We start from the raw sequence: 14,023 nt of genomic DNA, 5'->3' as shown, positions 1-14,023 counted from the left end.
TGGGCAGTAACAGTAGGGTGTCTAACCAGACACGGGCGTTTCACGGTCAGCGTCTGAAGACGCCGTACCACACATACAGGCGACCATGTTCAGATATGGATTCTAGAACTCTATAGTGCTGGTACAAACTTCGAAGGTGCAACCGCTGGAGCGTCCTAATACAGCAAAGGATTAGCGTGGCAGCCGGTGGGCGTCTCAGTAGAAAGACGATTAGCAGCGGCATTAGCATAGAGACGCTGTAGAAGCTGCAGGAAAAAAGCGATCACAGCTGCAACTGCGTCTACTTCTGAATGTTTTCCCCTGGCAGTGTGAGGTAGAACTGGAGCATTGGCTAGTGTGAATAGCAATGCAGCCATTGTATTTTGCCTTTGGTCACTGTATATAGTAAATACATATTCTAAGTGAAATGCCCAAACTGGCAGGCTGCAGCTCCTGACATAAGAACCAGCTATGGGCAAATACCAACAGTAATATGGCGCTCTGGGACTCAACGGCGTCATGGAGGCGAAGAAAGATGACGTAAATACAACCGCCGGCTGTCTCTCACTACAGGAACCATCATGGGGAGGTTTATCTGATTGCCGGAATGTGAAGCTTGTTCTACGGGAAAATGGCCGCCGCTGTAGACGCACTCCCTCAATTGGAGACACTTTCTCAGTTCGCTGAGCGTGCCCGTGTTCCCCCTCGTGTAGCGGGTGCGATACACACACCGACACCGACACTGACATCCTATATGCGGTGTGACCGGGGAGCCCAGGCGGTGTCCGCAGCACAATGATCCCCTGACTGTTTCCTGCTGTCAGGCAGATGCTGGGCCGGCTCCTCACACACTGCAGACGCCTGTCCACCATGAGGCTGGAGACTCCCGAGTTCAAGGCGCTCTTCACTGAGGGCTTACAGACGCTGGCAGGTGAGTGAGGGGCGTTATACCGGGAACAGGCACTGGCAGGTGAGTGAAGGGCGTTATACCGGGAACAGGCACTGGCAGGTGAGTGAGGGGCGTTATACCGGGGAACAGGCGCTGGCAGGTGAGTGAGGGGCGTTATACCGGGGAACAGGCGCTGGCAGGTGAGTGAGGGGCGTTATACCTGGGAACAGGCGCTGGCAGGTGAGTGAGGGGAGTTATACCGGGGTACAGGTGCTGGCAGGTGAGTGAGGGACGTTATACCGGGGTACAGGTGCTGGCAGGTGAGTGAGGGGCGTTATACCGGGGTAGAGGTGCTGGCAGGTGAGTGAGGGGCGTTATACCGGGGAACAGGCGCTGGCAGGTGAGTGAGGGGCGTTATACCGGGGTACAGGTGCTGGCAGGTGAGCGAGGGGCGTTATACCGGGGTAGAGGTGCTGGCAGGTGAGTGAGGGGCGTTATACCGGGGTAGAGGTGCTGGCAGGTGAGTGAGGGGCGTTATACCGGGGTAGAGGTGCTGGCAGGTGAGTGAGGGGCGTTATACCGGGTACAGGCGCTGGCAGGTGAGTGAGGGGCGTTATACCGGGAACAGGCACTGGCAGGTGAGTGAAGGGCGTTATACCGGGGTAGAGGTGCTGGCAGGTGAGTGAGGGGCGTTATACCGGGAACAGGCACTGGCAGGTGAGTGAGGGGCGTTATACCGGGGTACAGGCGCTGGCAGGTGAGTGAGGGGCGTTATACCGGGGAACAGGCGCTGGCAGGGGAGTGAGGGGCGTTATACCAGGGTACAGGTGCTGGCAGGTGAGTGAAGGACGTTATACCGGGGTACAGGTGCTGGCAGGTGAGTGAGGGGCGTTATACCGGGGTACAGGTGCTGGCAGGTGAGTGAGGGGCGTTATACCGGGGTAGAGGTGCTGGCTGGTGAGTGAGGGGCGTTATACCGGGGAACAGGCGCTGGCAGGTGAGTGAGGGGCGTTATACCGGGGTACAGGTGCTGGCAGGTGAGTGAGGGGCGTTATACCGGGGTACAGGTGCTGGCAGGTGAGTGAGGGGCGTTATACCGGGGTAGAGGTGCTGGCTGGTGAGTGAGGGGCGTTATACCGGGGTAGAGGTGCTGGCAGGTGAGTGAGGCGTTATACCGGGGTAGAGGTGCTGGCAGGTGAGTGAGGGGCGTTATACCGGGGAACAGGCGCTGGCAGGTGAGTGAGGGGCGTTATACCGGGGTACAGGTGCTGGCAGGTGAGTGAGGGGCGTTATACCGGGGTAGAGGTGCTGGCAGGTGAGTGAGGGGCGTTATACCGGGGTACAGGTGCTGGCAGGTGAGTGAGGGGTGTTATACCGGGAACAGGCGCTGGCAGGTGAGTGAGGGGCGTTATACCGGGGAACAGGCGCTGGCAGGTGAGTGAGGGGCGTTATACCGGGGTACAGGTGCTGGCAGGTGAGTGAGGGGCGTTATACCGGGGTACAGGTGCTGGCAGGTGAGTGAGGGGCGTTATACCGGGGTACAGGTGCTGGCAGGTGAGTGAGGGGCGTTATACCGGGAACAGGCACTGGCAGGTGAGTGAGGGGCGTTATACCGGGGTACAGGCGCTGGCAGGTGAGTGAGGGGCGTTATACCGGGAACAGGTGCTGGCAGGTGAGTGAGGGGCGTTATACCGGGGTACAGGTGCTGGCAGGTGAGTGAGGGGCGTTATACCGGGGTACAGGTGCTGGCAGGTGAGTGAGGGGCGTTATACCGGGGTACAGGTGCTGGCAGGTGAGTGAGGGGCGTTATACCGGGGTACAGGCGCTGGCAGGTGAGTGAGGGGCGTTATACCGGGAACAGGTGCTGGCAGGTGAGTGAGGGGCGTTATACCGGGGTACAGGTGCTGGCAGGTGAGTGAGGGGCGTTATACCGGGGTACAGGCGCTGGCAGGTGAGTGATGGGCGTTATACCAGGGTACAGGCGCTGGCAGGTGAGTGAGGGGCGTTATACCGGGAACAGGCGCTGGCAGGTGAGTGAGGGGCGTTATACCGGGGTACAGGTGCTGGCAGGTGAGTGAGGGGCGTTATACCGGGGTACAGGTGCTGGCAGGTGAGTGAGGGGCGTTATACCGGGGTACAGGTGCTGGCAGGTGAGTGAGGGGCGTTATACCGGGGAATAGGCGCTGGCAGGTGAGTGAGGGGCGTTATACCGGGGAACAGGCGCTGGCAGGTGAGTGAGGGGCGTTATACCGGGGAACAGGCGCTGGCAGGTGAGTGAGGGGCTTTATGCCGGGGAACAGGCGCTGGCAGGTGAGTGAGACATATGGTGACAGACGTGTGTGTGTAAGTGTCAAACACATAGGGGCCGATGTACTTAGCCTTGGAGAGAGATAACGCACCAGCCAATCAGCTCCAAACTGCCACGTTACAGGCTGTATTTGAAAAATGATAGTGAGGAGCTGATTGGCTGGTGCTTTATTCCTCTCCACTTTATCTCTCTCCAAGGCTTACTACATAGGACGTATAGGGTTTCATCTTCCTGACAGCAATTATTTAGAAATGTCTCCATTTTATCTCTTAATGTCGCCCAAAGAGAAATAGTGCAGCAGGGCTGTCACTGAGTGCGTCCTTACGGCGCACTGCGTCACTCTCTACCATTTTGCTGCAGGCCTGTTTGCCAAGGAAAAGTATGAACTGCGAATCGCCGGGGGAGCCGTGCGGGATCTGCTGGTCGGAAAGCAGCCACATGACGTGGATTTCGCAACGACCGCCACTCCTGAGGAAATGAAAGATCTGTTCCTCCGCGCCGGAATCCGGCTCATTAATAATAAAGGCGAGAAACACGGGACAGTAACCGCAAGGGTGAGACTTGTCTTATTCTGTTACTTCTACGTATAAGAATAAATGCTGACCGAGAAACACAGCGCAGGTCATTTAGGTAGCGCAGAATGGGAAGACGCAGGGCAATATCAGCTTGGGTCCCACCATGCATATAGATTTGTACCAATGGTAGGTGGGGCAAGACGGCATAATTTTCACTGGATCCCGTGTCACTGCGGCGGATAAGCTAATACTTACAGGAGCTCCGCCTGTAATAAAGACAGTGTCCCCTCACTCATGATTACTTTGCGCCATAAATTGGGTAATCCGAGCTGAGTTGTAGAAGGAAAAACTGAAAAGTTTACATTAATAAAAGAAATGGTTCTACAGAGGTCGGAGGTTGAAGCAACGATTGCTCAGCTCGCCCTTCTCGGGTGTACGGTTACCTCCAGTGCTGGTGCTACAGGTGTACGGTTACCTCCGGTGCTGGTGCTACAGGTGTACGGTTACCTCCGGTGCTGATGCTTTCAGGTGTACAGTTACCTCCGGTGCTGATGCTTTCAGGTGTACAGTTACCTCCGGTGCTGGTGCTACAGGTGTACAGTTACCTCCAGTGCTGGTGCTACAGGTGTACAGTTACCTCTGGTGCTGGCGCTACAGGTGTACAGTTACCTCCGGTGCTGATGCTTTCAGGTGTACAGTTACCTCCGGTGCTGATGCTTTCAGGTGTACAGTTACCTCCAGTGCTGGTGCTACAGGTGTAGAGTTGCCTCCAGTGCTGGTGCTACAGGTGTACAGTTACCTCCAGTGCTGGTGCTACAGGTGTACAGTTACCTCCAGTGCTGGTGCTACAGGTGTACAGTTAACCTCCAGTGCTGGTGCTACAGGTGTACAGTTACCTCCGGTGCTGGTGCTACAGGTGTACAGTTACCTCCAGTGCTGGCGCTACAGGTGTACAGTTACCTCCGGTGCTGGCGCTACAGGTGTACAGTTACCTCCGGTGCTGGTGCTACAGGTGTACAGTTACATCCGGTGCTGGTGCTACAGGTGTACGGTTACCTCCAGTGCTACAGGTGTACAGTTACCTCCGGTGCTGGTGCTACAGGTGTACGGTTACCTCCAGTGCTGGTGCTACAGGTGTACGGTTATCTCTGGTGCTACAGGTGTACAGTTACCTCCGGTGCTGGCGCTACAGGTGTACAGTTACCTCCAGTGCTACAGGTGTACAGTTACCTCCGGTGCTGGTGCTACAGGTGTACGGTTACCTCCAGTGCTGGTGCTACAGGTGTACGGTTAGCTCCAGTGCTGGCGCTACAGGTGTACGGTTATCTCTGGTGCTACAGGTGTACAGTTACCTCCGGTGCTGGCGCTACAGGTGTACAGTTACCTCCAGTGCTACAGGTGTACAGTTACCTCCGGTGCTGGTGCTACAGGTGTACGGTTACCTCCAGTGCTGGTGCTACAGGTGTACGGTTAGCTCCGGTGCTGGCGCTACAGGTGTACAGTTACCTCCGGTGCTGGCGCTACAGGTGTACGGTTACCTCCGGTGCTAGCGCTACAGGTGTACAGTTACCTCCGGTGCTGGCGCTACAGGTGTACGGTTACCTCCGGTGCTAGCGCTACAGGTGTACAGTTACCTCCGGTGCTGGCGCTACAGGTGTACGGTTACCTCCGGTGCTACAGGTGTACGGTTACCTCCAGTGCTGGTGCTACAGGTGTACGGTTACCTCCGGTGCTGGCGCTACAGGTTTACGGTTACCTCCGGTGCTGGCGCTACAGGTTTACGGTTACCTCCGGTGCCGGCGCTACAGGTGTACGGTTACCTCCGGTGATGGCGCTACAGGTGTACGGTTACCTCCGGTGCTACAGGTGTACGGTTATCTCCGGTGCTGGCGCTACAGGTGTACGGTTACCTCCGCTGCCGGCGCTACAGGTGTACGGTTACCTCCGGTGATGGCGCTACAGGTGTACGGTTACCTCCGGTGCTACAGGTGTACGGTTATCTCCGGTGCTGGCGCTACAGGTGTACGGTTATCTCCGGTGCTGGCGCTACAGGTGTACGGTTACCTCCGCTGCCGGCGCTACAGGTGTACGGTTACCTCCGGTGCTACAGGTGTACGGTTACCTCCGGTGATGGCGCTACAGGTGTACGGTTACCTCCGGCGCTACAGGTGTACGGTTACCTCCGGTGATGGCGCTACAGGTGTACGGTTACCTCCGGTGCTACAGGTGTACGGTTATCTCCGGTGCTGGCGCTACAGGTGTACGGTTACCTCCGGTGCTGGTGCTACAGGTGTACGGTTACCTCCGGTGCTGGTGCTACAGGTGTACGGTTACCTCCGCTGCCGGCGCTACAGGTGTACGGTTACCTCCGGTGCTACAGGTGTACGGTTACCTCCGGTGATGGCGCTACAGGTGTACGGTTACCTCCGGTGCTACAGGTGTACGGTTATCTCCGGTGCTGGCGCGACAGGTGTGCGGTTATCTCCGGTGCTGGTGCTACAGGTGTACAGTTACCTCCGGTGCTGGTGCTACAGGTGTACAGTTATCTCCGGTGCTGGCGCTACAGGTGTACGGTTATCTCCGGTGCTGGCGCTACAGGTGTACGGTTACCTCCGGTGCTGGCGCTACAGGTGTACGGTTACCTCCGGTGCTGGCGCTACAGGTGTACGGTTACCTCCGGTGATGGCGCTACAGGTGTACGGTTACCTCCGGTGCTACAGGTGTACGGTTATCTCCGGTGCTGGCGCTACAGGTGTACGGTTACCTCCGGTGATGGCGCTACAGGTGTACGGTTATCTCCGGTGATGGCGCTACAGGTGTACGGTTACCTCCGGTGATGGCGCTACAGGTGTACGGTTACCTCCGGTGATGGCGCTACAGGTGTACGGTTACCTCCGGTGCTACAGGTGTACGGTTACCTCCGGTGATGGCGCTACAGGTGTACGGTTACCTCCGGTGCTACAGGTGTACGGTTATCTCCGGTGCTGGCGCTACAGGTGTACGGTTACCTCCGCTGCCGGCGCTACAGGTGTACGGTTACCTCCGGTGCTACAGGTGTACGGTTACCTCCGGTGATGGCGCTACAGGTGTACGGTTACCTCCGGCGCTACAGGTGTACGGTTACCTCCGGTGCTGGTGCTACAGGTGTACGGTTACCTCCGGTGCTACAGGTGTACGGTTATCTCCGGTGCTGGCGCGACAGGTGTGCGGTTATCTCCGGTGCTGGTGCTACAGGTGTACGGTTACCTCCGGTGCTGGTGCTACAGGTGTACGGTTATCTCCGGTGATGGCGCTACAGGTGTACGGTTATCTCCGGTGCTGGCGCTACAGGTGTACGGTTATCTCCGGTGCTGGCGCTACAGGTGTACGGTTATCTCCGGTGCTGGCGCTACAGGTGTACGGTTACCTCCGGTGTTGGCGCTACAGGTGTACGGTTACCTCCGGTGCTACAGGTGTACGGTTACCTCCGGTGCTGGCGCTACAGGTGTACGGTTACCTCCGGTGATGGCGCTACAGGTGTACGGTTATCTCCGGTGATGGCGCTACAGGTGTACGGTTACCTCCGGTGCTACAGGTGTACGGTTATCTCCGGTGCTACAGGTGTACGGTTACCTCCGGTGCTGGCGGTTACTTGGCAGGATAGGAAAATATTAGTTGGGTGCAGAGTATCCGTTTAGTAGGAACCTTACGTCACCGGCTGGAGAAAGGATCATCTCGCACGTTGGCTGCCTCTTCTGCTTGTAGGTGACAGACACTCTTTAAACAGCCCTGACCTAAAAGGGGGAGCAGCAATCAGTCCCTGTATTTGGGAATGCCAAGCCCCACATTCCCATATCTACACTGCTGTCTCTGGGGCAGACACAGGTGTGGATTATTAAATCTACAGTCCACTAATGGTAGACATGCATTAGGTCGAAAGGGTCAATAGGTCGACATAGAATAGATAAGACAGTAGAAAAGGTCGACAAGGTCAACATGGGATGGTCGACACAAAAAAGGTAGACACCATTTTTTAATGTTTTTTTCTGCAACAAACAAGCCCCATTAGTGTACCACGTCCGCTTGCCATGTTACTATTCCCAGTCGTAGTCCACGTGGATGGTAAAGTATGAAAAAATTTTAAAAAATTTGTGTCGACCACTGTCATGTCAACCTTTTGAACTGAACATTTTACATGGCGACCTAATGAATGTCTATTATTAGTGGTAGACCTATTGACTGTAGACCTTTTTAGTGTAGCTCTATAGACCAATTACCGGCAGACACTGAGCTGAATGCATGTTGCTGCAATTGCTCTCTCATTGCACACAGAGAAATAAAGGTACCAGCACTCACTCTTGTGCAGCATTGTACATAACTGCGACTGCACCATCTTGTGCGTTTGGGTACATAGCCGTTGTCATTATCAGAGCGCACTTGTATCAGCCCTGTCCTTGGTGCCAGAGATCCTGCATAGTGCCCTCCATAAACTTAGCCTACGTGGGTATACCTGCTACCACCCAGCTGTACCCCATTCAGCTGCAAGTGAAGATGCGACCTCGTTGCATACAACTTGGCATCGCGCGGGTGTTCATCTACAGACCATGCTGAGTGCGGAAAGAGGCAAGATCTGTAGCAAAACCGACTTGCGTTGAACTCTGCTTTGGCTCCCTTGTGTCTGCCCCAGTCGCTGTCTTACTCCGTACCTTTGTTTTTTCTTTTTCAGATTAACGATCAGAACTTTGAAATCACTACGCTGAGGGTGGACTTGCAGACAGACGGGCGACACGCAGAGGTCGAATTCACCACCAACTGGGAGCAGGACGCAGAGAGGAGAGACCTCACCATTAACTCCATGTTTCTGGGTAATGAAGGGACGGGGTCACCGAAGGTTGGCTTACATTAGACGCCACAGATTATGGTGGCCGGGGACTACAGGCACTGAGAGCTACACGCGGTGTGACTGATGACCAGGCAATAACCGGTTGCGTGTGGTAGTCCTTGCGTTAAGCCTCCATGCTTATAGCACTTTCTCATGTTTTCCCAGGATTTGATGGGACACTCTACGATTATTTCAATGGCTATGGGGACTTGAATAACCGCTGTATTCGATTTGTGGGCGACCCAGCGAAACGCATCCAGGAGGATTATCTGCGAATCCTGCGCTACCTCAGGTAAACTGCACCCGGCACCTATTACATATCTCTAGTTGCCTTTTATTAATGTGATGATGAAACGTTCTAATTCAGCAGGAGGCATCTGTAGGAAAAAGACGCCTCCTTCTTGTATCACCGATCTACTGATGCGTCTTCATACGCAGCACTCTGATCAAGCCTCAGCTTACTTAGGGCGCCCGCCGAAACTTTGCTACTAATCACAGAGAGCCGGGCTCCTCTGCGGGATCCGTTCTCTAGGTCGACAATGTTTAGGTCGACCACTATTGGTCGACAGTAAATATGTCAACAGGGTTTCAAGGTCGACAGGGTGTAGGTCAAAAGGTCGACGTAAGTTTTTCACATTATTTTTATTTATTTTTTGACTTTTTCATATTTAACGATCCACGCAGACTACGATTGGGAACGGTAACCTGTGCAGAGCGCAGCGGTAGCGAGGCGAGGCACTTTGCCCGAAGCATGGCGAGCGAACATGGTGCACTAATTGGGGTTCCCGGTCACTGTACGGAAAAATCGACACCAAAAGAACATTAAAAACTCATGTCGACCTTTTGACCTAGCATCCCTGTCGACCAATAGTGGTCAACCCAAACATGGTCGACCATACGAACCACACCCCTCCTCCGCCCCCCCCCATGTCAATCAGCAGTGGGTCCCGCACATGTCGTCGGGTTTACGTACATCTCTGAACCTGGCCTAGAGACACAAGGGCTGACACTCTACACTAGCCTGTTTGGGTTAGCTTTATCTTTTACCGACTTGTGGGACATATTATATTTATGAACAATACTGGGGAAGATTGAACAGCTCCCATTGTCCTAGAGAGAATCACATTCTGTACTGAGACATTGGTCACAGTGATGAGATATAAGCGGCCAGCGAGGACATCTTATACCTTCTACGTTGTCTGCTGGACACATTTTACTAGGCTAGAACTGCAGTTAAATTAATGGGATGCGCTCAGCATGTGAAATGTCAGTGTCAATATGTTTGAAATGTCGACGGCTAACATGGACATCTGCAATATGCCGATATTAGAGTTCGGTTTTGGGGTTGGGACATACTTAACGCCGCAACCACAGTTTTGCGACAGTCACAACCTGCTACTAAAGCTGCAACCACCGGAACAGTGGCCGCAGCTGCCGGTTAGGGTACTTACTGGTGGAATTGCCACACAGCTGGTTGTCGACACTCTGAACATGTTGATATATATATATTAATGTGATGTGTTTGAGTATCTGCGCGTTACAGTCATGGCTTACTTCTTAATGATCAATAGAATTTGTTGCTGCTGCAGAAACCAGGTCACTATCCCCGGTTCCTCTTGTGGTAAGGGCAGAGATGTCGGACCCCGTCGCATATTATGGTCTTCTTACCCTCCGTGTGTTCATCGCAGGTTTTATGGAAAGGTTACGGAGAAGCCTGGAGATCACAGCGCTTCCACGCTGGACGCGATACGAGAGAATGCGCCTGGACTGAGAGGGATCTCGGGGGAAAGAATCTGGGTGGAGCTGAAGAAGATTCTGGAGGGAAACCACGTCAATCATCTTATCCAGCTGATGTACGAGCTGGGAGTCGCTCCTCATACCGGTGGGTGCTCATTGCTGAACTAATAGTAAAGCACGGACCGGCTGATGCCGGCTGCCTGGTATAGGAACACTTCTCGCTTTATCGTGGCACCCGCAAACCAGTGGTAGGTGGGAACAGGATCGGTATGAAATACCTCCAATCAAAATCCCGACAGCAATTGACCGACGGTCAAAATCCTGACATGGACAAAATACCGACATTTAAAATACAGACAAGGTCAAAATACCGACATGTAAAATGCCGACAGGTCAAAATACCGACATGCTTTTTCCATTGTTTTTGTGTGTGTCGACATGGACACCATATAAGTGTACCGCGTCCCCTCGCTGCGCTCGGCACACTATTGTATTCCCCCTCCAGGTCCACTGGGATGGTAAAGTATGAACAAGTCGGTTCCAATGAAAAAATCATGAAAAACTCATGTCTGCATTTTTGACCTGTCTGCATTTTTGACCTGTCTGCATTTTTGACCTGTCTGCATTTTTGACCTGTCTGCATTTTTGACCTGTCTGCATTTTTGACCTGTCTGCATTTTTGACCTGTCGGCATTTTAAAGGTCGGTATTTTGTCCATGTCAGGATTTTGACCTTGTCGGGTTTTTGACCGTCTGTCAGTTGCTGTCAGGATTTCGACCGTCAGGATTTTGATTGGATGTAAATTGACTGCATCCCATGGGAACGGGCAACTGCGTTCCGGAACACCCCCGCTTTCTGTGTAAGGTCCTTACTGTCCTGCCTTAGATCCTTACTGGGAATACCCAACAGAAACCACTTCATGCCAGTATGATCCACAGAGCCGCCTACGGCAGGAATGGCCAGACCCGTCCTCAAAGACCCCCTAATAGTTCCGTGTTTTCTAGACCACCTGTGGGCCTTTAGAATGTGTCGGCTAGTGCTGAATGTGTCGGCTAGTGCACCAGTTTGCATAGTCTGGAAAAAGTGAAGTTGGAGGGGTCCTTTAGGGACGATTTGGCCACCCCATGTATTGGGTTTGTTGGTCACGCTCCTACATGGCAATTGCTGCCGGTCACCATTATTATAAGAAAAATAAAACGTTTAGGTAAAATAGAGATATTTACAGAAAGTTAAATATAGAGAGCGTTAGATAGATATACATAAACAGAACCAGCCTGAGGGTGACAATTATCCTCTTTATTCTTCATTCCTGGGTCTCCTGGTTACAGTAATGCAGATCCCCAAATGTTAAATTATATTTAAAAAAAAATGGAGCCACCACCTGTGCGACTGCATTGCACCCCTCTGATTTGCAAAACACTATGCATGGGTCTCTATGGGGGGTTAGGTTCAGCTCGCTGGGAGAGTTAAGTTACCAAAACAGAATTCTTTCAGACAGGCCGGAGTGCTGATGTAAGCCGTAAGTGTTATGTCAGTCCAATCATTTTATCTTTTGTATGATAGTATGTTATTATATTGGGTTGGCTGATACTGATCTGAGTCCCATCCGCCCCTTAGGATTACCAGGGGATGGAAACCTAACGGAGTTTGCCCGCGTTTGCTCTCATGCTGAGCACTTGTCGCCCAAACCTATGACCCTTCTGACTGCGCTATTCTCACATCCGGACGCCGTTCACAAGCTGGACTTAAGGCTGAAGATCTCTAGAGAAGAGAAGGGCCTGGGCTTGTTTTTGCTGAAAGAACGGAAGGAGCTGACTGTAGACCATACAGACAGGACGCCTCTGAAGCCGTACCAGGACTACGTGAGCGATGTGAGTTTGGCAGGCCATCCGGCTCTTATGTTATTACAGATGACCAATCTAATGGCTTCTATACACCATGGCACAACCTATACTAAATGCATTGAATTATGTTTCTAGCAGGGTGGTCAATCCTCGCCATACTGAGAGGGCGGGCGGGAAACTTCCTTCGGGCTCGGCGGCGGGGGACGGCTGTCTGACTGCGCAGCGTGACCTCTGACTTCACGTTACACTGCGCATGGGGAGCCGGGCAGTGTTGAGCGTCCTGAGGACGCGCAATGCTGCCCAGAAGAAAAAAACACAAAGGTCCGCCTGATCCCTTAATCCCCGGGATTGGCGCTTCCAAACCTGGACGATTCTTGGCCTAAATCCCGGGATTGGCCACCCTAGTTTCTAGCACACTTCTGTCCCTTTCAGCCCTTACAGTGCAGTCACACATAAGATAGGACTTCCGGAATAAACAGAACGAGCAAAAAACCTTTTGTGCAGAGAGATACAGTCACCCAGAGGCTGCTTCAGATAGCTGCAGGTTGGCGCGCAATCTCCTCTCATGGGTAGAGTGCCCGGTTAATATTAGAGTATAGCCAGCGGAATGCCATACTTTGCACGTTGATCTATCCTCCGTCCTTTCCTGATGTCACTGATTTTTCAGATCTATTACATGATTGCTTCCATTGCTGGCTCCCTTCTAGATGATTTCCCCGATGCTACCAGACACTAAGCCTAATTCGGACCTGATCGCAGCAGCAAATTTGTTAGCTAATGGGCAAAACCATGTGCACTGCAGGTGGGGGCAGATGTAACATGTGCAGAGAGAGTTAGATTTGGGTGGGTTATATTGTTTCTGTGCAGGTAAAATACTGGCTGCTTTATTTTTACACTGCAATTTAGATTTCAGTTTGAACACACCCCACCCAAATATAACTCTCTGCACGTTACATCTGCCCCACCTGCACTGCACATGGTTTTGCCCATTAGCTAACAAATTTGCTGCTGCGATCAGGTCTGAATTAGGCCCCCTGTCTCTGTGACCGTGCTGGTGCTCCTCTGCATATTAGGTTTATTATCTGTGCGTGTGCACCACCGTCTATACAGTGATGGTTAAACACCATCCTTTGCAATGAAGCAATGGCGGAAAACATGACACTATTCGATGTCACCCGTCCAATGGTTATCCCTAGTTTACAGATCTGAAAGCAGCAGTTCGCTAAGATTTCTACTAGCACCTCTGGATCGTACAAGCAGTAATCAGCGGTTACTGCGGTCTCAGGACTGCATCCAGATCTGTAACTAAATGCAACGGGCACTTTAGCCGGGATACAAGGCCACACAACCCACTGCTAATTGAATCTGTCCCCTAAGTAGCCACTGACCTTGGAAACCACATAAACCTGTATTTCTACTTCAGACTAATCTTTTCTCCTCCCCCCTTTATGTCAGTCCCGGGAGCCAGACGCTCACAGAAGGGTATGCGAACTGCTGAAATACCAGGGTGAAGAGCGACTCCTGAGAGAGATGGAAAGCTGGAGCCTGCCACGGTTTCCAGTCAGTGGGCATGACCTGCGGCGTATGGGCATCTGCTCGGGCAAGGAGATCGGGAGAGTCCTTCAGGAGCTCCGGGATCGCTGGAAGGAAAGCGGGTACAAGACTGACAAAGAGGAACTTCTGAATAGTGTACAGGGGAAAGATCCCTAAATGCAGAGACATTCTGATTCCAAGCTGGACACTTGTCTGAGGCTTCCCCAAAATGGCTGCACAGCAGAGGACAACATCAGAGAGCAGAAGTGATGGCAGCAAATGCACCTATTCCAACGCATTCACACTCTGTACCTCCTGTTCTACCAAGTAAAATTATTTTTTTATGTTACATTATCT

The 14,023-nt window shown here is 52.8% G+C and overlaps 1 protein-coding gene across 1 annotated transcript; it reads left to right on the top strand.

The window, feature by feature from the left end:
• The first annotated feature begins 556 nt into the window (after positions 1-556).
• Positions 557-14,015, top strand: TRNT1 (tRNA nucleotidyl transferase 1). The gene is made up of 7 exons (XM_063941301.1): positions 557-910; positions 3,537-3,730; positions 8,397-8,535; positions 8,718-8,844; positions 10,241-10,434; positions 11,907-12,160; positions 13,589-14,015. Exons 1-7 carry the CDS (start codon positions 808-810, stop codon positions 13,841-13,843), a joined length of 1,266 nt encoding a protein of 421 aa, XP_063797371.1. The 5' UTR covers positions 557-807; the 3' UTR covers positions 13,844-14,015.
• The last annotated feature ends 8 nt before the right edge of the window (positions 14,016-14,023 follow it).

The sequence above is a fragment of the Pseudophryne corroboree genome, chromosome 9, assembly GCF_028390025.1.
Source record: "Pseudophryne corroboree isolate aPseCor3 chromosome 9, aPseCor3.hap2, whole genome shotgun sequence".
Classification (NCBI taxonomy): Eukaryota; Metazoa; Chordata; class Amphibia; order Anura; family Myobatrachidae; genus Pseudophryne; species Pseudophryne corroboree.
The sequence above is the reverse complement of the archived record's forward strand: the minus strand, read 5'-3'. Positions and strand labels throughout refer to the sequence as shown.